Raw genomic sequence first — 24,138 nt, forward strand, 5'->3', positions numbered from 1 at the left:
AGAGAAATATCTGGGAGAGCTGCTGGGAACTGCTGGAACAAAACAGACTGGAACAGAAGTGACTAAATCTGAGAAACACTCACAACATGGTCCCTTGGTGCATCCCCCCCCCAAAAGAGTTTGAAGTTGTAAACCTTGCAATTTGTGTGCATAGTTTTATTCGGATTGAGGAGACAGTCCCTTACAGGTTTCTGAGGGTGCGCAGCCCTTCTGACCTTGAGTCTAGTCTCCCAAATTGGGTGACTTCATATTGCTTTTGTTCTAAGCCTCAGAGCTGACACTAATCTCTTCTGGCAGCCTTAGGAGACAAACTTGGCAACCGACTATAGGATTGCCTGTCTGTAAAAGTTAAGCACAGAGCTGTCAGGGCCTGATTGTATCCCCCAAATTCACAGGCAGAAGTCCTTACCTCTGGTACCTCACATATGACCTACTTGGAAAACAGAGCCAATGCAGATGCAATGAATGCAAGGTCGCTCAGAAGTGAGGTGGACCCCCATTCTAAAATGACTGCCCCCACAGGAAAGTGGGTGGTCTATCCCCATGGGTTCCGAGACACAGGGAAAATGTCATGGAAAGAAATCAGTGATCAGGTGATATGTTCACAGGAGTGGGACAGATCATTCCGCATGGCCTCAGGAAGCACCACCCCTGCCATGTCACCACCTCCCAAACACGGAGACAACTCTTGCTGTTGCCTAATGTTTCCTTTGTTATGTCAGCCCAATTTAGACCGGTCCATTTCTCTGTCTGTCTGTCTGTCTCTCTGCTTCAATGCAAGCTAGGAAATCCACGAGAACGAGGCAGTTCCCAGCAGAGAGAAAGAGAGAGACAGCATGGAGAGATGAGGAGAGCATGCACAGATTGCACCTGGAGGTGGCCATATTGGGCAGCAGGTAGAGGAATCTGAGTGGAAGAGGACAGGCACCACTGGCATGATGGGACAGGGGGGAGCAGCACCAGGAGGAGTGGGCGCTGGCAGGCCATCCCCAGATCCTCGTTGTCCTTCACAACCAGTCTGATCCAGTTATCAGTCACAGGGAGATTCTCAAAATACACTCCACTTCCCTTTCCTGAGCAACTTAACACCCCAAGAAGGGGTTAAGCAGAGCACTTAGCATGGGCCCAATTAGCCCAGAAAACTAACCCTCCTGAGAGGTAGGAATCTGGAGGTAGGCCATTGCCCTTGGGCCTCTGTGTTGTCAAAACATAGGAGTTCTGGTTCTCAGAATCCAGCTGGGGAGTTTCACACCCTAATTGCCCCACTTTGATGGTCATTATTCTTCTCAACACCCAGGAAGATATTGTAGCTACTGTTTGGAGAGTTTTCAAGTTTCTAAGGTGAAAAAAGAGAAAGGAAGTAAAGGGAGAAAGAAAATGGATTGTTCTTTTTTTCAGAATTGAGAGAAATGTCAGGAAGATCTCAACATGACCAAGGGAGAAAGAGATTATAGGTGAGTAGGTTCCTTCCTTCCTTCCTTCCTTCCTTCCTTCCTTCCTTCCTTCCTTCCTTCCTTCTTTCCTTCCTTCCTCGTAGACGGAGTTCTACCACTTAAATTTTACTTTCCAGTCCTGTTTTACTTTGGTTATTTTTCAGATTGGTTCTCCCATTTTCCTCAGGGCTGATCTCAAGTGCCTGATCTGTGCACCCTAGTGGCTGGGATTACAGATATGTGCAACCATGCTCAGTTTAATAAGTGGTTGCCAAAGTGGCTCTGCTCTATTTTATATAAATAACAATAATCCAGGTTTACCTTGAATCCAATAAAATAAAAAATAAATAAATAAAAAACAGAACAAGCCAAGCAGATATCCACAGGGATATCTGCAGTAAGACTTTCCCAGAGATCTGGGGAGCTTCGTGCTCTAGGCAGGAAACGCACTTGTCCTGTTGGAATGTTACCCAACTCAGATTCAGAAGTTTGTCACGTGGGAAGATCAATGCCCAGAGACCTAGCTATTGGAAGGACAAAATAGGCTTCACAGAGGCCCCCTGGTGAAATCTTTGGGGCAGTAGGGTCAGAGTGGAAGCTACGTGCCCCGTGCCGAGAGCAGCCACTGGGAACTTGAGTCAGGCAGGCTGGTATTTTGACACACCAGAAGTGATCATCTACAGACACAGATTCTTATCTTGAGAGTAAGACACTCCAGGATGCAGAGTGAAGGCCATATCCTGAGAATGAGAAAGAGACCAGAAAGAAAGCAAGATGGAGTTATCGCTAACCACAGCCCATTACCATAGTGACAATTACCCACCTCATGCTGGCCCACTTGGACAGTTGCCCTTTCTGTATGGTTCCTCAGTATTAGATGGAAAACAGCTGAGGCTCTCCTTCTGGGGGGAGGGAGAAAGGTCAGCAGCACCTCTGGCTTCCTGCTGGGGTCCTGGCTCTGCATTTGGCTGGGTGCAGCGTCTGCATTGCCAGGATGGTACAGTGGTATCTGATCAGAGTCTGCTGCCACCACTCACTGAGTTCTGCACCTCCGCAGCAGAGGCCAGGAAACCAAAGGCCAAGAAGATGGAGAGCTTTCTAGGTGTTTCTGGGAAAACTGGCCTATGGTAACTGGAGGAATGGATCCTGTGCCCTGGGGATGGTTTGAGGAATAGGAAGTAAATAGGATCTGGGTTGTCATTAGCAGTATTTGGCCCGATGTGAGAGGGGCGCATGGGTGTGGATAGAAGGATTGCCCATCTACAAGCAAAACTGGGAAGAGGGCCTGGGACAGTGTGCAGATATGTGAAGCCACCTCGGTTGGAAGAAGATCATTGCTTCAATACTCCAGAATGTAAGAAGATTAAGAAGCTCTCTGGGAGTGTGCTCAGGGGTAGAGGCCTGCCTCCCAAGCACAAGGCCCTGGGTTCCTTCCTCAGCTCTAGCAAGGGAAAGAACATTAAAAACGGGAAATAAAGTTGAACGTGAAAAGCTCTTCAAACAGCAAAGGCACAGAAAGATATCTGGGTTGGTCCCGGGGAGGTTGAACCCTTAGTGAAAATCTTGTGCTGAAACAGACTGATGAACTGACATTTCCACTCGTCCTTCCTCACAGCCTCAGGGGTGCTACAGACAGTGAGTCAGGATGGTGTTGAAGCAGCAGGCAGCCATGGAAGCCCCTCTCAGGGCAGGACTGGAATGTGGTTCCTGGTACAAGAGTCTAGCTGGAATCACAGAAGTCAGAGCCTACTAAGTTTTAGATAAAATTATTGCCTAAGAATTAGAAAATGATCCCCCTAGAGTCTTTTAACTGTAGAAGAATTAAAATGACCCCTTGAGCTACTCAGGAGGCTGAGATCTGAGGATCAACGTTCAAAGCCAGCCGGGACTCAAAAGGACCTGAGACTCATCTCCAATTAACCTCTAGAAAATGGGAAGTAGGGCTTGGCTGAAGGGTAGGATGGTAGCCTTGAGCTGAAGAGATCAGGGACAATGCCCAGGCCGATTTCAAGCTCCATGATCCACAGACACACACAAAAAATCCTGAGACTTTACTTGAAAAATAACTAAAGCAAAAAGGGATGGAAGTCTGACTTGTGTGGTAGAGTGCCTACCTAGAAAGCACAAAGCTCAAACCTCAGTACCACTAAACATCATCAAAGCCCTTTGGATTCCCATGCATAGGAGAAAGCTCTAAGACCTGAAGAGTGAAAGGAAAAGGGTTTAGAGATGCAGGGGACACTTCTGTGCAGCTAGTGAAGATAACAAAATAAAGGAAAACTACCTTGGAGGTAAGGCTGGAGGCAGAGTAGAAGAACATGGACAGGAAGGACCTTTGGCAAAGCCTCGCCAGGGCACCATGCCTCCCGCTGCCTGAGTCACAGGAAGGAGCTGGTCAGTACCTTCTTACAGGAGGGATATTCTCTCCCTAAGCTCCATGTTGGATGTGGGGAGGGACTGGAAGGCAGACAACACATTGCTGTAGCGCTTCCCTCAAGCTTACGGGAAGAGGATGCTCGAGGTCTCCTCTGTAGCTGAGCAGATACCTCGCAAGTTTAGGTTGACATAATCAGGCAGAGGCTGAAGTGAAAGAGCAGCACATTACAGTGTTGGGTAGCTGGCTGGCGGGGTGGGTTGTTAGAACGATTAGACAAGCCTGACCCAGAAGACCGCTCAATGACATACCTGAGTCTTCTCCTTTCACAGCCCAAGCTGGGAACAGTCAACACTGTTCTCCATTGCCTTTCTCTCTCTTTGCTCATATATGGAATTATTTCCTGCTGTTCCAAGTAATATGTACCCCAAATTTAATAATAAACAAGATTATTTAACAGTTGGTGATGACCTTAACAAATCTTTCTCCAGTCATGTGTGTCTAGCCAATAAGTCCATAGAAAGAAGTTCTTCAGCAAGCTTCACTGAGGAGCTGGCCCCCATTTAAGGACATGCAAAGCCCATCATCAGGGTGTTCACCAAGATAGCTGTTATTTCAAAACCAAACAAAACCCAGGCACCAGTGGCTGATGCTGTAATGCTAGCTACACAGGAGGCTGAGATTTGAGGACCGTGGTTTGAAAGCAGCCCAGGCAGGAAAAGTCCATGAGACTCCTATCTCCAATTAACCACCAGAAATCGGGCACTGTGGCCATACTGTGGTACAATATTAACCTTGAGTGAAATAGCTCAGGGACAGCGCCCAAGCCCTGAGTTCTATCATTCAGTCTTAAGAAAGAACAACACTTAGACAATGTTACCACAGAGGTGAAATGTGAGAATGCTATACTATATCAAATAAAGGCCAAATGGGATGAGTAGCCAAACTCATAAAGACAGCAAACAAAAAGTTAGCTGCCAGGGCTAGAAATTGAGGGGCAGGGAGATTTGTATAATGGGTACAGAGTTTAATTCTTTTTTCCTGGCAGTCCTAGGATTTGAACTCTGGGCCTCCTACTTGTTAAGGCAGGCACTCTACTGCTTGAGCCATGCCTTTAGCCCTGGGCACAAAGTTTAAGTGTGCAAGACGAAAAAACTTCAGAAGATATGCTGTTCAACAATGTCAGTATACTTAATGTTGCTTAAAATAATTAAGAGAATGAATTTTGTGATAGTTGTATTTTATCACAATTTAAAAATTAAAATTCGGGGCTGGGAGTTTGGCCTAGTGGTAGAGTGCTTGCCTAGCATGCACGAATACCCGGGTTTGATTCCTCAGTACCACATACATAGAAAAAAGCTGGAAGTGGTGCCAAGGCTCAAGTGGTAGAGCTCTAGCCTTGAGAAAGTCCAAGGACAGCACTCAGGCCCTGAGCCCAAGCCCAAGACTGGCAAAAAAATAAAATTAAATAAAATTAAAATTCAAAATGTAACACAGCCATTGTTAAAACTCGATAAAGTATAAAGTGAATGTCACTCTATTAGCCTGGTACAGATTACAGCTGTTGTAAGTCTTGTGGAATTCTTGTACAGGAACATTTATTCATCAGTATAATGCAAAAGCCTAGTCTTGAAGAAGGAAATCCTCTTATAAAGGGTGAGACTTCATTAACACAATGTTTGATTCCTGGAAAACTGGACTGATGCCAGTATTTTTACTAAGTCTTCCAATTCGGGTTTGATGAATGCTATCTATGTTACAAAAATGCAGAGCTTCATATACAAGCCAGGGTTTGGACAACAACAATTATGGATCCAGGATGAGACAACGGAATACTTTTCTGCTTCACTCATGCACATAGTCATTGGTTGATTCCAACATCTCCCTGCAGCCAGGGAGACAGCAGTGGACAGGGCAGGTCATGTTGGGAAACAAACACAGGAATTGTAAATAGCCAGAGTGGTCTGAGGGAGAGAAGGGCAATGAGGTGACATTGAGCTGAGACCTGGAGCATGACAGTTTATGTATAGATGGTCCAGATGAATGGACAGTGCAGAGGGTAGGGCGGGAGTGGGGGCATTTCGCCAGTGCTGGAAATGCTCTACATCACCACTGGGCAAAAACTATGTAAAAACTCACTGAGCTGTGTACTTAAGGGGTACTCACTTTCTTCTCAGGGAAGAAAAGGAAGGGGAAGGGAACATTCCAAGTGCCAGGAGTCATATCTTTTCAGAAGAGGGACAGGCAGCCCCAGCAAACTCTGCTTGGAGCCTGTGGGTTTAGGGACTTGTTGTTGTTCTTAGGTACATTGAGAAGAGCTCTGTGCATCGGTAACCAATAAGATCAAAGGAAGTTATAAGGAGGCATCCTTATAGGCCCACAATTCCTGTGTCTGTGAAGGTTATACAAGGTTGGTGGCTCAAGCCTGGAGACTGAGATCCAAAGATTACAGTTTGACGCAAGGGTAGGCAGATAAATCCAAGAGACTTTTATTTCTCCATTGACCAGCAAAAGTCTGTGTGTGGCTCAAGTGGTAGAGCTCTAGCTTTAAGTGGAAAAAGCTAAGCAAGAGCATGAGTCCCTGAGTTCAAGTCCCAGTACAAGCATCCTCTCTTCCCTCTCCCAAAATAAGGTCAGTCCATGTCCTCTGTTGGCTGTGGTGGAGGACATGGTGAAGGCAATTGGCTATTCCATTCCACACCATACTTTGGTGTATAAGGAAGCACCAAACAACAGGATATTTGGAATTTCATCTAGAAAGAAGAAAGATGGGCTAAAACCCTCTGGCCATTTTCTGTCTCTTGGTACTGCTGCATTTCTATTTCATTGCAAAACAAAGAACAAAGAAGGTTGGGCCTGGTGACTCATGCCTGTAATCTTAGCTATTTAGGAGACAGAGATGGGGAAGATCAAGGTTTTGAGCTTAGCCCTGAGACTCTCTTCCCAACCAATAAAAAGCTGCGTGCAGTGCTGCGGATCTGTCATCCCAGCTATGAGGAAAATAGAAATAGGAGGATAAGAGTCTAGGGAGGTGGCATTGGAATAAACGTGAGACTGTATATAAATAAATAATGAAAATAAAACCAGGCTGAGGATGTGCTTCAAGTGGTACCATGGCCTCCTGCCAAGGTCAAGCCATGAGTTCAAATCTCAGCTCCACCCAAACCTAAATAAATAGTGAAATAGAAAGGCATTAAGAGAACATACAGGCTACCAGCTAGGGGAATATATTGGATTTGAAACACATTTCCAGTAAAGGACTGGTACCCAAAATATGCAAATAATTTAAAACTCTACAATAAGAAAATAACCTGCTTGAAAATCAGCAAAAATGTGAATCTCACCAAAGCATACACAAAGATAAACATTCTTAGGGAGCTGAACATGGAGAAAGTATGATGTCACATTTTGTCACCTAGGATAGTGGTGTAAACCCAAAACACTGACATCATCAAGGATACGGAGACACCGGAACTGCTGGCCATTATTAGTAGAGATGCAAAATAACATGGCTGCTTTGGAAGACTGGTGGCTTCTTATGAACCCAAATATACTTTTACCATGTGATCCAGCGGTGAATGCATTGGCGCTTGCTCAAAAGAGTTAAACCTTAACAGCTACTCAAAAACCAGCACATAAGATGTTCATAATTTGTAATTGCCAAATCTTGAAAGCAATCAAGATATTCTTCAACATGTGACTGGATAAAGGTAGGTCACATTCATACAATGGGATGTTAATTCAGCCAAAATTTTTAAAAAAAGGCAATGGAGTCTTAGAAACACTAGGGGTGTGGTAAATGCACACTAAGTGAAAACAGTCTTTCTGAAGAGGCTATTTGACTCCAAGAATAGGAAGTCTCCATCTATGACAGTGTGACAATGGACACAGATCCAATAGAAACCAGACCTGGGGTTTTGACTTACTGGGGATAGCAATGAGCTGGAATTCCCAGTCACTCCATTCTGATTCTCTGCGTACTGTGTGCTCCACTGAAGAGATTTGACGGGCTGGGATGGCGCCATGGGGAATCCTGATGCCACTGTCTCAGAAGTGGAGCTGTGGTTCAAGTGGTAGAGCATTATTTTTGAGCAAAGAAGCTCCAGGGTAGCCCCAGGCTCTGAGTTCAAGCCTTAGAATCAGTATGAGCGTGCACGTGCATACACATACACACGCACACACACACACAAAAAGTATCAACAACTAGCTCATCAAATATAAAATAGAAATTGCAGGTACAGGAGGGTGGCAATTAGTAAAAACGAAACAAAAAACCAGCCAACACAAAGAAAACCAAAATCAAAGCACCATCTAAATCAAAAGGGAAGCTTTCCTGACCTTAGAGACCCTAAAGGAAGAAGGTAGGTTTTGAATAAGGAAACACTTTTTTTTACAGGAAATACAACCGTGTTTTAGGGCTTACTGTACAGTGGCCTCTATTTAAACGTATCACCTTACCACACACACTGGAGAAGTGGACTCTCTTGTTTTCTTTCTTTAGAAGTCATGGCTCTCAAGTCCTGTCACCTCAACTTGTTAAGTGGTAGATTAGGGAAAAAGGAAATTTTCTTAGGCTGCGGTTCCATATAGGAGTCTACGAAATAAACAGATGATACATAGAATTTCAGGGGGGGAAATATGCACAATACTCCATGCAAGTGCCCAGAAGCCAGGCAAAGTTTGATACTTGAAGGACAGAGGGTTGTTTTTACAATGAGGGTAGTGGTGGGTGCAGGGTCTCAGAGGGTGGTGAGCTACAGGAGAGGAGAGACCACCAGCAATTGTAGACAAAATTTGTTATGCAATGTTTCAGAGCATGTGACAAGAGCCTGTGGCCATGTTGGGCAGAAGTGTCCATGTGCTCTTTCTCAGGTCAAGTGAGAGATCAGGAGATTCAGGGACAGTCTGTGTTTCCCCTTTCACCACATTCGTGTGGATCTAGACAGACTTTTCATGAAGTCTGGCTCCTCGAAGCTGTTCTTGTGTCTGCATTTTCTCTGAAACCTGAAATGAGCAGAGGAGGCATATTTGGGTATAGTTTATTCTTCCACAGCAATAATATCTAAATAACCATGCTCAAAGGTTTTTGCAACCAGCCTGGGGCTACAGTTCAATTGTAAGATCAAATATATGGAAGAAAAAAACAACTCTATAGCAATTTCTGATCTGGGTGGGGGATGTTGAGCAGCATTTCTCCACAAATACCATCTCTGCTACTGTGTGGTGAACTGTTCTCCCACCCTGAGTGGCGAGTACAATGTCAGGTTCATCTTCTCACCCTTTTGTATCTTCTTAATCCAAATGGAGCCTGCCCATCACCTCGGTCAAGTTCAGCTGCTGCCAGGGGCAGCTCTGCTGGGTGACTTGCTCCCACTGCTGATTTGTGGACTGCGCTGGGAGCCACCTTTCATGACTACCTTTGTGGGAATGGTTGGGATCTGCTGGTCTCCACTTAGGTCTAGAGAAGTGTTCTGGAAGCTGGAACAGGAGGCAGGGCTTAGAAGATGAAGCAGTAGAGGGAGGCAGGCACCAGGATGTAGGGGCAAGGCCCAGAGCTGCTGTGAGCATGGGTACAGCAGCCCTTTGGGGCAAGGCATTAAGACTCCTGGAGGAAACAGGAGGCTTTGGGGGAGGGTGGCTGGAAAAGGGATGGCCTAAAATAAGTGGCTGCAAGACCAATACACAGTGTAACCCAGCCATCCCCACTCAGTTTCCTACATCATCAGAGGGTAGAAGAGTCCCTGAATTATATTGAGTGGCTGAACCTTGGATAATGGCTGTGAGCCTCAGTCAAAGCCCTGTGCACTTTGAGCAGGCAGACTGTGCAGACCACGGTCCCTCGCCTCCAGCCTTGCCTGTTCCAGCAAGACAGAGAGGACCAAGGACCAGCTCTCACATCCTTGGTGCCTGACACCACCAGCTCCATCTTTACAGCCTATGACCTGTAACACCTGTGAGGCGGGCTTCCTCCCACCCCAATGGGAATCCTCTTCTAGGTACCACCAGTCCAGGGACCACACAGAGTAACTCCTGCAAGAGCCTGGGATAGCCTTTTTTTTTTTTCCTGGAAACATTCCTGTTGTCTGAATTGTCCTTCTCTGTGATGGCTCTGCTCCCTGGGAACTTGAATTGTGTAGGCACGTGGGGTGGGAAAGCTTCAAGGTGTCTCTGTGGCAGGGACCCAAGTGCCATGAGGAGAAACCCAATGCCATGCAAGCACTCCAACTTCAGCCTGCAGAAGAATTCAGTCTTCTTTGTCAAACCCACTCTTCCTCCTCCCAGGCCCTTCCTGGGTTAAAGGACATTCATGGCCCCCAACAGGCCCCCAGCGAAGCGCTTTGTGAAATAGGTCTCTCTCCTCTTCCCTAGGGATCACCCTCCTTTCTGCTTTCTTGGCTCACGGTGTCACTTCAAAATCCTCCCCCCATTCTGGAGGTTGGGCAGCACTAATTTCCAGCTATGGTGACCCCAGGGCTGGCACCAGCTGTGGTAGAGGTTCTTCCTGCTGGACTGAACTCGCAGCCCGTGTGCACGGGAGTGAAAAGGAGGGTGTGAATTCACACATTAGGACCTTAAGGTAGAACAGAAAGAACCACTTGATCTAAGGAAGGTACATCAGGGGTCAAGCAAGCGAGGCTATGCGGCAGTCATAGGTGGAGAACAGGCAGGCAATGTGTAAGCATGACGGGAGCTGTGTTCCAATAAATGTTTATTTGTAGACATGGAACTTTGAACTTGGCATGGTTTTTGGTGTCAATAAATATGACTTTTGTTTGAGCCAGGGTCTGGCCAAGGAGCTCAGGCTGGCCTTAAACTCATGATCCTCCCGCCTCAGTGTTTCATCTGTCTGAAGATCTGAACTAGCCTCAGGTTGCAGGGCTGTTGTCAGACCTTTGTATTAGTGGCCAATCTTTTAATAACGCCATGATTTCCAGTGCAAGACTTATATATCTGTGTTTTTCTATTTTTGCTAAATCTTCCCTGCTCCAAGGGGGGAAAAATTATTTTTGAGATGAGCCTAGAAACTGAGAGTCGGAACCGCTCCAGGAATACCACACTAGCACATTTGTACTGCCACCTAGTGGCTGCACATCCTAGCTTCAGTCTTGCCTGTTTTTCTTTCCCTGCAAGTACCTCTCCTGGAGGTACTTTAAGTCCACTGAAACCAAAAAGACAAGAAAACTAAACCATAACAAACCATTTAAAGCAAAAAAGAAGCAAGCTTTAACTACAGAATTTTGGAACTGGAAGGTTTTTGTTTTTGTTTTGGTTTTTTGCCAGTTCTGGGCTTGAGCTCAGGGCCTGAGCACTGTCCTTGGACTTTCTCAAGGCTGGAGCTATACCACTTGAGCCTCAGCACCACTTCCAGTTTTTTTCTATGCATATGGTACCAAGGAATCAAACCCGGGTCTTCGTGCATGCTAGGCAAGCACTCTACCACTAGGCCAAACTCCCGGGCTTGGAAGGAACTTTTGAGATCCTCTCATGACTGCAGTTTTCAAACAAGAAAAGAAGGGGCTAGGCTGGGGCTCAGTGGCAGAGCATGAGCCAAGGATGCAGGAGGCTCTGGCATGCCAGGCTCCAGGAGCCTGTTTGGGCATCCTGCCAGCCTGATACCAGATCAGAGACATCTATTCCTCAGTGATGCATGTATGACAGGACACAGAAGAGAGGTACAGCTGTATTCTTGGGTCCTGGGTGCTAAACTAGCCTTTGTGTCTTGAGTTCCCTAAAACATTAGTGGAGCACAATCCTTACCTCTTAGGGCTGAAAAGCATGAGTATTACCCGAGAATGAGGAATTTGCTGCATGGGCTGTTTAAGACACTGAATGATTTATACATTTTGAAATATTCAGTTAGGGCAACTGCGCTATAAAGGGCTGATTGGCTTGAGAAAGGTGGCTGTCAGTGTGGGTGGGTGCCACCATTTGGAGACAGATTTTATGAAGGTGTCACAGGTATAAATTCCCATGTGACAAAGATGACTGACCTAATGCAACGATCTACATGAGAGTGGAGGTGCGTTATAATGCCACCAATTACTGGTCCTTTCTTCTTGCATTAACTCACTTTAAATTTTTTATTTATTTTTGTGTCCATACTGAGATTTTTCGCTCAACTGGTGCTCTACCACTTGAGTCACAGCTCCATTTACAGCTTTTTTGGCTGGTTAGTTGGAGATGAATCTCTTGAATTGTCTGTCCAAACTGGCTTTAATCCCCAATCTTCGGTTCTCAGCCTGAGTAGCTAGGATTACAGATGTGAGCCACCAATGCCTGGCTAAATTTCTTAATCTTGAATGTTCACTTTGTTTAAAACACATAGAGACTGGAGGTATGGCTCAAGTGGCAGAGTGCCTGCCTAGCCAACATGAGGCTCATTCAACTCCCAGTACCACTGGGGAAAAAAAGAGAAAAAGATAAAATAGGATACTAAAAGCTTTTAGAAGCCAGAGTTACAGAAGAGGATATTTGTACATTTTAAGCTTTCATTTAGTCACGCAGTCAAGCTTGACAGCACTTGGATTTATGACAAGACAAAGGCTTAAAGCTTAGTTCTCAAGGTTCTAAGGTTTCTTGTTTCTGGAAAGTTCTCAAATCCTTGAAGAGACCCTGAGAAGACACCATACGGAACTATGACACGGCCTGCATGGCAGCCAGACTCACACCCTGGCCAGCCATTACCAGGAGTCTAGGGCCATATGGGTGTGGCTCCCCTGAGAACTGGGGACTTCTCAGTTCAGTTACTACACTACCATGGGCACAGAGATGGTCTTGGAGGTAGACAGGGGCGCAGAGCCTTCATGACTGTGTGTCTGAGGACCATCAATCTCCCTGGCCCACTGAATGCTCCATCAGTAAACCAGGAGGCTCTTATCCCCTTTACAGCTGTGGTAACTGAGTGTCCTCAGAGGGGAAGTGCCAGGGAAAGCACAAGTACCATCCACGGCTGTAAGATACACAGACACAATGCTGGAAGAGGAGACTGCTCAGATTGCTTCCACAGCCACTTGCCTGCATTCTTAAAGGTTTGAGGGTACAGGCTTACAGTCTCCATTGCTTTCTCTTTTACATTTAATTTTCTCTAAATTAGGTCAGTAGAAAATATTTGCTTGCTTGCACTGTCTTCATCAACCACCAGGTGGCATTGCTTTCCCATGAGCAATTTCTTTCCGTGAGAGGCCTGCCCAGACCTTTGAGGTGGATCAAATTGAAGCTGCAAGAGGAAAAAGAAAAACCATGAAGAGCCATGCAAGCCCCACCTTCCCCAGCCCCCCAATTTCAAGAGGCAAAACTTGAGTTATGAGCTTTAGGCCCCAAGCCTGAAGTCACCACGGATGGATGGTGACCACAGGAGCCCACAGGAAGAACTGCATTTCCCAGAATAGGACAAGGTGGAACCCCTAACCCCACCCTGCCTTGCTCCTAGAAAGGCTCAAAGAAAAGCTGTGCATACAAATTGCAGGCAGCTGGTATCCAGCAGCCAGTCCAAAGGGTTTAGATTTTCCAAGGACGGTATTTAGGAATTTTGTGAATTTCTGTGCAACCTGGCAAAAGTTATTTTTGTATGTACAGACACAATAGCTGTGATATGTATGCAGTTAACTTAAAATATTGATGCTAGATTACCTTGGGAACCTGAAGTGTGCAAAGGAACGAGCTGATGGAGGCCCTGGAAAACACAGGATTTCCCAATACGGCCCTGCCTGCGCTCTCCTCAGGGTCATGCCGAAAGTCAACATGGAGGTCTGCCATGGAAGTACAACCTTCGCCCCCAGGCCACACCTGCTGCTCAGTTCTGGGGCCCTAGAACTAGTCTCATCCCAGAAAAAGGCAGAGCACCCACTTCCTCATTTCATCTGCCACCCTACCAAACCTATCTCTGAAAATGGAGAGGTAGGTGGGGCGGAAGAAGAGGAAGAGGAGGAGAAGAGGAGGAGGAGGAACTCCTGTAGCAGCCTGACAGCCTCAACCTTAGAATGCTTTTGTCATTCGTAAGTCGATAGTTGGTGTTCTCTATATGTGCTAGGCTCATTTCAAAAGCACTGCCCCCATACCCGCCTCCAGACAATAACACAGGGCCCTTGGGCCGGCCTGGTCCTTCTGCGTGGTTCTCACCATGCTGGAGGGTGGGAGAGCACTACTGAAGAGCCCTGGCGGAATAGCGCACTGGCCCCCATTGGCCGCCTCCACCAGTGCTTAAGGAATGACTGATGATCTGAAGGCCTCAAGTGGAGCCTGGGTGGTAGAAGAAATAACCAAGATGTTCATTACTAACCCCCCGAGATAGCTGCCTAGCTGAGCAAAAATCAAAACAGTTCTTTGTTTTGGGCAAGGAAGTCCTAAGCCAGAAATGGGCGCTGCAGGTGGAAGGGGCTACAGGAATGAAAGCCCTTTGTCCCAGCGGTGGCACGGGCGGCCTGCACGGGCAGCACCACTTGGGGGAACAACTAAAGAACAGCCAGGTGGGCATGGGGTTGGGACTTAACTGCCCGGTTACAGAGATGGCGGGAATCCTTAAAAAAATAAAATGACCACACGTGAGACGTCTATCTCTAGTTTTCACAAAATTTACAATAACAACTCTTCAGCTGTTTTTCACTTTTTTTTTATTGCTGTTAATTCAAGGAAAAAAGGTTGCATAAAATCCAATCTGTTCTAGAAATATAAGTGGCCTTTCCAGTACATAACATTTCAAATATCAAAGTATATGGTAAACATACAAATAAGGAGAAGGCAACATACCTCCTATGTACAGTACAGTATTGTAAATCATAAAATAAGCTCCATAAAGTACAACTGGCAAGTGACTCACACCGAGCTTGCTCGTACGTGGCTTATCAACCCTCTCACCTGAGCAACTCAACTGCAGCTTAACAATTTAATAATGTGGTCCAAAAATACCCAGGTCAAATAAAATATATTTAATCAAAATAATTTCCTTTAGTTGAATTTCTTTCTTTCTAAATTAAAGCTCTCATCTACCCTTTCTCCCCCCTTCCCTTTCCTGTACTCCCCACCCTGAAAGTTTCAAAATGTACACTGGTGCTATAAATAGAAATGCCACTTTTATGAAGCATCAAAGTGAGCTGCTTTCTTCTTCTTCTTCTTCTTCTTCTTCTTCTTCTTCTTCTTCTTCTTCTTCCTCCTCCTCCTCCTCCTCCTCCTCTTCTTCCTCTTCTTCTTCTTTTCTCCTTCTTCAAGTTTTTCCTTCTGTCTAGCAATGTCAGACTTCTGAACCAAGACCAAGCATGAAGTTCCTCTGCTACATGCCAGCATAACCCCTCACCACAAAGACTCGTCATTTCTGCTGTGCTTAAGAATGGGAAAACTCGGCCCTCACCCTAAAACAATGACTACACAATGGGGGGTAGTTGTTCATTGCTGTTGACAGCAGCAGTCACCAAGAATCACACTCCATCTTCCAGATAATCTCAGTGCACTTCAGGAAATCAAAAATTACCTGGAAGTAATTAAGTACATAGATTGGCTTTTTAAAAAAAAAAAAAAAACAACTTTCTTTTTAAACAGCAGCATTAGACTTAGTGACATGACACTGACATGATTAAGACAATCTCAACACACTCAGAATTCAGTCTTTCACATTATAATCAAGCATAGTGGTAAACGGTTCTAAAAGTGACTCTGCTACGAGATGTGTGCCAAGTTAGGGGACAAATACCTGACTTTGTGGAAACCCATAGCTTCTGTTCAGATTGCAATAAACCACACATATTTTAAACACAACGTAACACTGAGAAACAGTTGGTACAGCAAGAGAAGAAATATTTACTCAAGTAGTGTCTTTGAGCAGGACACAGTGGTGGACGACGAGCAGAACTGGCCGTCGTCTCTCGCCACAAACACAAGCACACAGAGAACATTCACACCAGTGTGTTCACGCTGACTCTCGGAAGCAACAGGCTAGAGGAGTATGACGGAAGGAAAGTCGTTTCCTTTTAAGAAAATGTTTTTTGTCCATTTCAAATGCATATTTCAGCTTCCTATGGTTCAACTTCGTTCTTGTCCTTGTCTGTCTGGACAAGAAGCACTGCGTGTCTGTGCTCCTGTGATGCTGTTATTACGTATATACACACTGTCTTGGGAACTTGGTTAAGGTTGAACATGTTGCCCTTGGACTATTTGCAGAGCAGTTTACAGAAGTGCGGGCAATACACCGCCAGGCGCTCCTGCTGCAGGCCAGGCAGAGAAAGGGGAGAGCACTGAGGGGGTGGGAGAGAAGTGTCGTTTAGGGTGAAAGTGAGAAAAGCAGGGGAAGAAGCAGTTTCTTTTTTCAAAACCATATAACTGTCACCAGTGTTGTTTAAAAGAAAAAAAAAAGGTCAAATACACAGTTTTGAAGATTCAGTAAACATTGCACACAGCAAGTATTCAGTGTAAAAACAAATCACGCATCCACATTTTCCTTTTGATAGTTCGTCTGGAAGTTTAAGTTACACGTATCATACAAAGCAGCCTGCTGTTGAACCAGGAGACCAAAGGCTCAGAAGCATCTCATTCTTTCTTATTTTGGACATTGGTACAAGAGAAATGAAAACTTCCAACTGCATAGAAATCTAGGAAATGTATAGACAAAGAAACAAAATACCTTTCCTTTCCTCCCCTCCACACCCCGTGATCCCCACACTTGAGTGTGTTAAGTAGGCAAGCTTTACTTGTTTCAGTCTGCAGAATCCAACGTATCATTAGAAGGGGGGAGGGGAGGTGCGTATCTCAGTCTGTAAGTGCCTAAAAATGGGAAAGACAGAACGGCTAAGTCACCTCTGACAATGACATGCATGACAAATCACTACAAGCTCTTCAGAAGGCACCTTCTTTAGCACTAAAACCATTCTGAACCGCAAATAGGTTGCTTAAAAACAACAACAACAACAACAACTTGTGCTTTAGATTCAAACTAAAGCTATCAAACTTACTTGATCTTCCCTTAAGAATGCCAAGTCAATGAATGCTCTCCCAACTCTATGCTGCCACCCCCTTCCCACACCCAGGTAAGAGCTGGAAAAATAACAAAGGCCAAATTTAAGTGAATGAGAACAGCTTGGGAAAAACACTGAATTTGGTACTTTAGTGGTGGTATAATATTAAACTTAGTTCAAATTCTCTTATTTCCAAGCCAGTGTTTAACTAGTTTTTCTTATATCATACAATATCACTTTGGAGTTTTTCTTCTTATACATTTGTTAGGAACAAACAGGGTAGCACAACATACATGAGAGGCCAGCAGAATATGTAGACAATAAAGTCACTCCAAGCCTTGCATGCCAGATCACTGGCTTTCTTCCAAGTTTTAATATTTGAATTCTGCTTACTCTACGGAGGTTAAAAACAAAACAACAACAACGAAACCCAAAGAAAGGCTGGGAGCAAAGAATTATATAATTCCAATTCCCATTATATTCCTTGAAAAGAGCCTCTAGAGTTCCTTAACCGGACACTGGCATCCCTCTGACCTTACTTGCGCTATGTGTGACCTGGTCTAGACTAGGTTTTTCTGGCTGCACTTTATGATGCACTGAAAATATCTGTAAATAAACACACAAATAGATCTTTCTAACAGAATCACTTGATCAAGGAAGGAGAAAGGAACAGGTGAATTCAAAAACAAGTCCTCTGGGAGTTACTGTGATTATTACCTTGTTGGTTGGCCTCCATGGACGACTGCTTACAGTCCTGTGCATAGTGCCCGCTTACACCACAATTGTAACAGGAGACATTCCCATTCTTCTTGGGCCCGGAACCACTGGTATTGGCAACTACATTAGGTGCTGGATATATGGGATAGAATCTCCCAAATCCTGCCATCTGCTGCATGCCATAGCTGGCTTGACTACCCATGACTGGGTCATGCACTAGTCCATTTGCATATGGAGTCTGAGGCAGAAAAAAAGGAAGTTGGTTTCCATTGCTCTGATGTGCTTGGTTGAGGTAGCTGCCATTGCAAATGGATGGCAGAGTGAAGAACGATGGGACTCGGTACACTGGTCCAGGCATTGGATTGGGGTAATAGTAACTATTTAGCTGAAGGTTTCCATTGGTCCCACAGCTGCACCTTCGACCGCAAGAGCCACACGGCCCTGAGCCCATCTGCTGGGGCGGCACTATTGTCCCATTTGCGTTCGTGTTCCCTACAGCACTGATGTAAGATGTGCTGTCACTCTGTGCAGTACTGTGTGTCAAAGCAGGGCTTGGGCTTGGGGCGGGGCCTGGGGTATGGGTAGGGACTGCAGGAGGGACAGTGGACTGGGCCTGACTGATTCCTGCACTTGCTGGCTGGGCAGAAGTGGCTGATGTGTTGAGTACATTGGAATTCTGAGTGGGTAACACGCTGGCAGCAAGGGGAGAGCCTGGTAAGGTGTAGGACGCTGGTGGCTGTGCGGCTGAGAGGCCAGCTGCTGGAAGAACTACCTTCACATTGGTAGGCTGAGGGACTGTCCCTGTGTTTCCCTCGATTTGAGGCACCATTTGATTTAGTCCTACCACCTGGGATGCAGATTTTGTGATGGGGTCCGTGGCAGCCACAGGAGATCCTGGGAAACTACCTGGATTATGGACAGGAATAAAGGCAGTGTTTGGTGACCCGATGCTCAGACTTCCGGCTGGTTGTTGGGGGATATTAACAGTGCAACTCTCAGAAGACCCCTGTGGTGGTGGCAATTTAAGCCTTTGAAATGTTAGGTGCAAAGCAGGAGTACTGCTATGTGGAAGGAAGGTGGACGGAACAGGCAGAGGCGAGGCCAGCAATTCAAGGCGCTTTCCTGATTCCCCTGTAGACGCTGTGGGCCCCAGGATTCCAATGGGGGTTGAATCTGCAGACTCCCGTATTGCAGAAACAGCAACAGGACTAGGAACAAGCATCCCCATTGTTTTGCCATCTGCAGATTTGGGTGGAGGAATAACAACCTCAGGCTTCTGGGCACCATTGTGCATGACACAGTGTAGTGCTGGCATGAAAGGGATATGTGGATACTTGGATGAGTTCAAGGGGGAGGTCAAGGGGTCTTCTAAAATGTCTCCATTTTCATTTCCTAGTGAAACAATCTGACCAGGTGGCTTGACAGTGACAGTCTGGTTGACAGATCCATAACTTGTAAACCTGGTTGTTGATGGATTTCCGGAATCCTCAGAATTGCTGTCTGTGTCTAAAAGAACGAAAATAAAAACTATATAAAGCAAGAGAGACAGATACTAACCATACTAACCCAAACTGAACTCTCATCTTTCTTGCTAGAGATAAAACAGGTATAAAGTGGACTCTGAAGTTTGGATGTGCTCTCTATCGCATATCCTAATTGCCCAGGCTAACCTCCTTTTAATTCCTGGCTTTCTATAGCTCATCATTATATGCATACTTTAAGAAATACGGGGACGCAGTCGCAGAAACAAAACAAAAAGTTTCTTGGAGGGGCCGGGAGTTTGGCCTAGTGGTTAAAGTGCTTGCCTAGCATGCATGAAGACCCGGGTTCGATTCCTCGGTACCACATACATAGAAAAAAAAGCCGGAAGTGGTGCTGAGGCTCAAGTGGTAGAGCTCTAGCCTTGAGAAAGTCCAAGGACAGTGCTCAGGCCCTGAGCCCAAGCCCAGGACTGGCAAAAAAAAAAAAAAAAAAAAAAAAGTTTCTTGGAGACTATGTAAGGCATAGTATAAAACACAGACATTGGCTCCTGATTTTATAGGGAATAGAGACATAAAGTAAATATTTGTACTATATGTATTTCAATTGGGTGAAGAAAATTTAAGGTTGCTACTAGTCCTAAAAATGAAAAATCTATAGCACAAGAAGAAAAGCAAATATGAATGCATTTTATTCCAAATCCAAACAGCAGACAGAAAAACTGTCCTCACTAATTCACTGCTCTTATGATTATATGCAAGAAACAATTTCAGTGTAGACTTGTAGATTTCCAAACTTTTGTTATAAAGCAGGGGACAGACACTAATTCACAATCGTTTCCTTATGGTCAACCTAGACATTATATTGATTTATACAGGGACCACTCCATTAAATGCCACGCTTATCTAATTATATTTCTGCTCATAAATAAAAGCTGAAAGCTACTTAGAAGGCTGAGATTTTAGGATTTAGATTCAAAGCCAGTTTGGTTAGACATATCTATGATTCTTACTTCCAATTAAATAGTCAAAAGGAAAAAAAGGAAAAGCTGGACGTGAAGGTATGACTCAAGTCGAATACTAGCCTTGAGCAAAAAAGTTAAGCAAGAGTAAGAAGTCTTTGAATTTAAGTCCCAGTATTGGCACAAAAGAAAGAAAGAAAAAAAGGTTTAAGTATACTACATACTTAAAATGGATTTACTGAAATATGTTAAACGATTTTTAAAACAGTACTAAAAACAAATTAAGATTAATGGAATCTACTGAATGTCAGCAATGATATTAAATGAACTATTTTAATTTACAGTAGAAAGACGACATTCAATTAAAATCTTTGCAGCAACTTCTCATGGTGGATTAATATTTTGGCTATTTCTTAGTAAAGTTTGCAAAACAAAGACTATCTCCAAATCAATAATGGCTTTGAGGTACTTTATCTGTAACTATCTCACCAGTGCAGAATTAAGGGTAAAAATAATGTCCAAAGAATATTTTTCAGGTGGTCTGTTAGAGTGATGAGTGGGCTGAACTTTGTTTAAATTTTCTGAAGCCAAAGCAAGTAGCACCATGATTTTAAATGGTCTAAATAGTTATTCTGAGCACCATACTTTTCTATATATTAAGAGTCTAATCTTGTTTTTGTATGGACTTCGGAAAGCATTATGTTTCTACAATAACTCCTTTCCATTGAAAGAGACAAATAAGCAATTAAAATGTAATTAAATTAATTAAACAGAAATTTAATTAAAATTTTAGTAAGCGCTTATAATTTTTTAAATGGTCAAAACTTTCTATTAGGCCAAGAGCATAGCCTAGTGGTGGAGTGCTCACCTAGCATGCACGAAGCCCTGGGTTTGATTCTTTGGTACCACATACACAGAAAAAGCCAGAAGTGGCGCTGTGGCTCAAGTGGTAGTGCGCTAGCTCTGAGCAAAAAGTGTTCAAGTATAGTTCCCAGGCCCTGAGTTCAAGTCCCAGGACTGGCTAAAAAAAAAAACCCCTCTCTATCATAATATATATGGATTGACAAAGGTTTAAATGAGTCTTCTACCTAAGAAAGACATTCCTTTTGTTAATAACTGAGATTGTATGAGAAAGGGCAGGTTCCTCTACACAGGCAGTCCAACTCACGCTGTTTGACAGAAGAAAGGGATGCTACAAAGTTATCCAAGTATTTGACAACCAAGTCAAGTCTGCAGAGTGAGGTAAAGAATTGCAGTATCATTTGTACATCCTTTAAAACCACCGTCATTAGTCAATGAAGCTAACTGGACACATCTATTCTGGGTTCAGCATAAAAATTCTCTCAAGCTTCATTATAAATGAGAAGTAATCTTCATTTTCTTTCCATCAGACAGTAGTGGCAAAGTCACTGCACACTACAAAATCAATCAAATTTTAATTGTTTCCAAGTAGCAGCACAGCTGTATAGGTCTCTGAAAAGGCAATATGGAAGCTTTGGTCCTAGAGAGGTGCAGACTGCCCAGTAAGAAACAGAGTGATGGTTTGAGGAGCTCTACAAAAGAAATCACGTGATAATGCTTCTCACGGCACGCATACTCCTTTTGACAAAGATGTCAGCAATCAGATGATGTGAGCACGTGAAGAATGACCAACATATGCCTTTTCAAAATATCACTTGCAGAAGGCATAGATCATCAATACCAACAAGAACCGCAGCAAAATTATTAAAAATCAACCTCCAAATTGTAGAAACTAAGGCTCATAGCAATCTGTGGAGGGTTTACTTAGGGGAAGAAAAATCCTTAAGAACAGAGATTTATGGCCTTTCTCTTGTCCCAATCTCACCATTTCTCCATCTCTGAAGCAGTCTTGGCTGACTAACAGCCCCTTAATTACAGTAGCTATGAAAAACAGTACCAGCAAGTCATTACACAGGGCCTGAGTTTGGATTTCTCAAACCTGTAAAGTCAACGTGTGAACCTGTTTGGCAGTTCATGTTCACAAGCACATTAACAATCATTATCCACAGACAGGTCATAATTAATCAGTGGTAAGTGTTTAGCAACATGGCTATCTGAAGTAGTGTGGTCTGGAGCTAAGAAGAGGCTGACCAAAATATTTAAAATGAAAAAGTAGAAAATGAGATGTCCACAGGGAGCTGTGAATGCTTTCACATATACTGAGGATTAAGAAAGCAATGCCTGTATTTAGGTAGCATGCATTCCCAAATCATATTTGTAATTACATTAAATATAAAAGGACTAAACATTCAGCTCAAATGGCAAAAATACAAAAACTAAATACAAAACCGATGATTTAACTACATAGTTTCAAGAGACACAGTTCAGATTTAAAGACAAAGGGGATTGAACTAAAAGGATAGAAAATATAGTACCATAAAATTAGAACCTCCTAAGAGCTAGAGTGGCTGTATTACTATTAGACAAAATAGACTTTTTTTTCGGTTGGTCATGGGGCTTGAACTCTGGGCCTGGGTGCTGCTCCTGAGCTCTTCAGCTCAAAGCTAGCACTCACTTTGAGCCACAGCACCACTTCGGATAAAATAAATTTTAAGACAAATATTATTAACTGGAACAAAAGAATCTTATAAAAATTAGGCAGATATTGAAAGTATAAATGTATATACATCTACCAGCATACACAATACAGTCTTTATATATTAATGCGACATTTTCTTATGATCCTTTTTTCTTCTTTTTTTATTTCACATGAAGTGAAATAAGCTTATAACATTAACACTTCTAGAAACTGCTACCACAAGGCCTTAAGAAACCTTCTGTAGCATTTAAAATGAAAATAGGATATAAGTTTATAGAAATATAAAATCGTTTGGCTTTGATTTCAGTAAAGAACACAGTATTTCCCTTCACCCCTTCCTAAAAGCAAACCTCTGTCCTTTTCTTCTTCGCTTTCAAAACTTTCTCTTCCATCATGTCGTGGACTAGATGGAGAACTGTAACTCTCTGAAGATGTTTCTCCACATGTGTCATGTCCAGATCCAATGTCCAAATTCACATCTAAAAATAACAACTCTATTAAAAAAAATCATGTTAAGAAGTTCAATTAATTTCCAAAGTGAACTATTAGAAATTAGTTTAGCTATACTTTTTTCAGTTTTCCTATGAACTCCAAATAGCTTTAGATTTTAGTGAAAATTCATTACTAAGTAACAATTCCAACTCAAAGTAATTGATAAAGACATTATTAAAACAAAAGCACAGAAGAGAAGAAGTCAATCTTACTGACTTTAAGCATTAAGGTTTCTTTGTAGGGTCTGTGCAATACCATTTTGAGCCACTTTCTAAATTTAGATATTCTAAATTCTCAAGTGCTTGTTGAAAACTTACTTCAAGAATAGAATAGTCACACAAAATGATAATTCACTTAACTAAAGCAGGGAATTCAAAAGAATAAAATGCTTTTCATTCAGCAGACTGAACAGTTCTTTAATTTCTGCCCAAGGATGAAGTTTACAACAAGATGGGGTAGAGGTAAGTATAGAACCTGTGATGACCCATTAGCTACATCTGCTTTGGGCACATTACTGGCGTGTCTGGTTCTGAAAATGCACACTGGCTCAGAACTACGACATGTTCTACTCATTTTTTAAAGTCCAACAGGTAGCAGAGCTTCTATCTTAATGCCTTAAAGTATCTTTGAAAAGAGAGGATTTGTGTAATGAACCACTTAGATGACTAACCTGTGTCTTTTCAAGGGGGTAAGTTTGTAACAAATTAAGACTTAAAGAAGCCTAAAGCTAACCAGGTAACTTGAGGGTTGGGAAGGATGGGAGTGGTGACACCGGTCAACAGACACTGTAGTTATAAACTGATTTGTTGAAAAGAAACCCCTCTGTACAATTACTAAAAGGTAATTTAAGAAAAGAGAATAAACATTCACTAGTGAATACTGATTTATTTTTTCACATATTCATTCATGAATACTGAAAAAAAAATCAAAGCATTAAGAATGCAGATGTTTTTACATCTTCTTAGGTAGTATTTTAATGCCACATTGCACAAAACTCATGAGAATATTAGAAAAATGGTAGAGGAGTTTACATGGCAGGCAACACTTTTATAAAAAAAAATATCGACTATACCAACAGAGGATAGATTCTGAATTACTAGATACAATAAAGCTAAAGAAAAGGGTACAGGCCAAGACATTGGCCTGATCAGATAGTTTAGCATTCAACCACACCCATGAAA

The 24,138-nt window shown here is 43.4% G+C and overlaps 1 protein-coding gene and 1 long non-coding RNA gene across 9 annotated transcripts in view; both read right to left on the reverse strand.

Moving 5' to 3' along the window:
* Nucleotides 1-1,251: 1,251 nt before the first annotated feature.
* LOC150049607 (uncharacterized) lies at nucleotides 1,252-8,389 on the reverse strand. Its single transcript, XR_016538860.1, has 4 exons — nucleotides 8,266-8,389; nucleotides 7,734-7,866; nucleotides 2,257-2,401; nucleotides 1,252-1,336 (listed from the first exon to the last, which is right to left on the reverse strand). It is a non-coding gene; the product is annotated as an uncharacterized LOC150049607 (long non-coding RNA).
* A 4,343-nt stretch (nucleotides 8,390-12,732) lies between these two features.
* The window catches only part of Zcchc2 (zinc finger CCHC-type containing 2), a 53,672-nt gene continuing 42,266 nt past the window's right edge, over nucleotides 12,733-24,138 (reverse strand). For 2 of the 8 annotated variants that reach the window (XM_090352994.1, XM_090352993.1), the window contains exons 12-14: nucleotides 22,816-22,944; nucleotides 17,466-18,971; nucleotides 14,395-16,557 (exon numbers count right to left, since the gene is read on the reverse strand). In XM_090352994.1, coding sequence (XP_090209120.1) covers nucleotides 16,490-16,557; nucleotides 17,466-18,971; nucleotides 22,816-22,944 — 1,703 coding nt within the window. In that variant the 3' untranslated portion in view covers nucleotides 14,395-16,489. Of the gene's footprint in view, nucleotides 13,025-14,394; nucleotides 16,558-17,465; nucleotides 18,972-22,815; nucleotides 22,960-24,138 lie in introns of those variants that run through there. The other 6 variants (XM_090352992.1, XM_090352991.1, XR_016538809.1 and 3 more) reach the window with 5 other exon arrangements.

This window comes from Megascapheus bottae, chromosome 19, assembly GCF_031878675.1.
Source record: "Megascapheus bottae isolate mThoBot1 chromosome 19, mThoBot2.hap1, whole genome shotgun sequence".
NCBI classification, from domain to species: domain Eukaryota; kingdom Metazoa; phylum Chordata; class Mammalia; order Rodentia; family Geomyidae; genus Megascapheus; species Megascapheus bottae.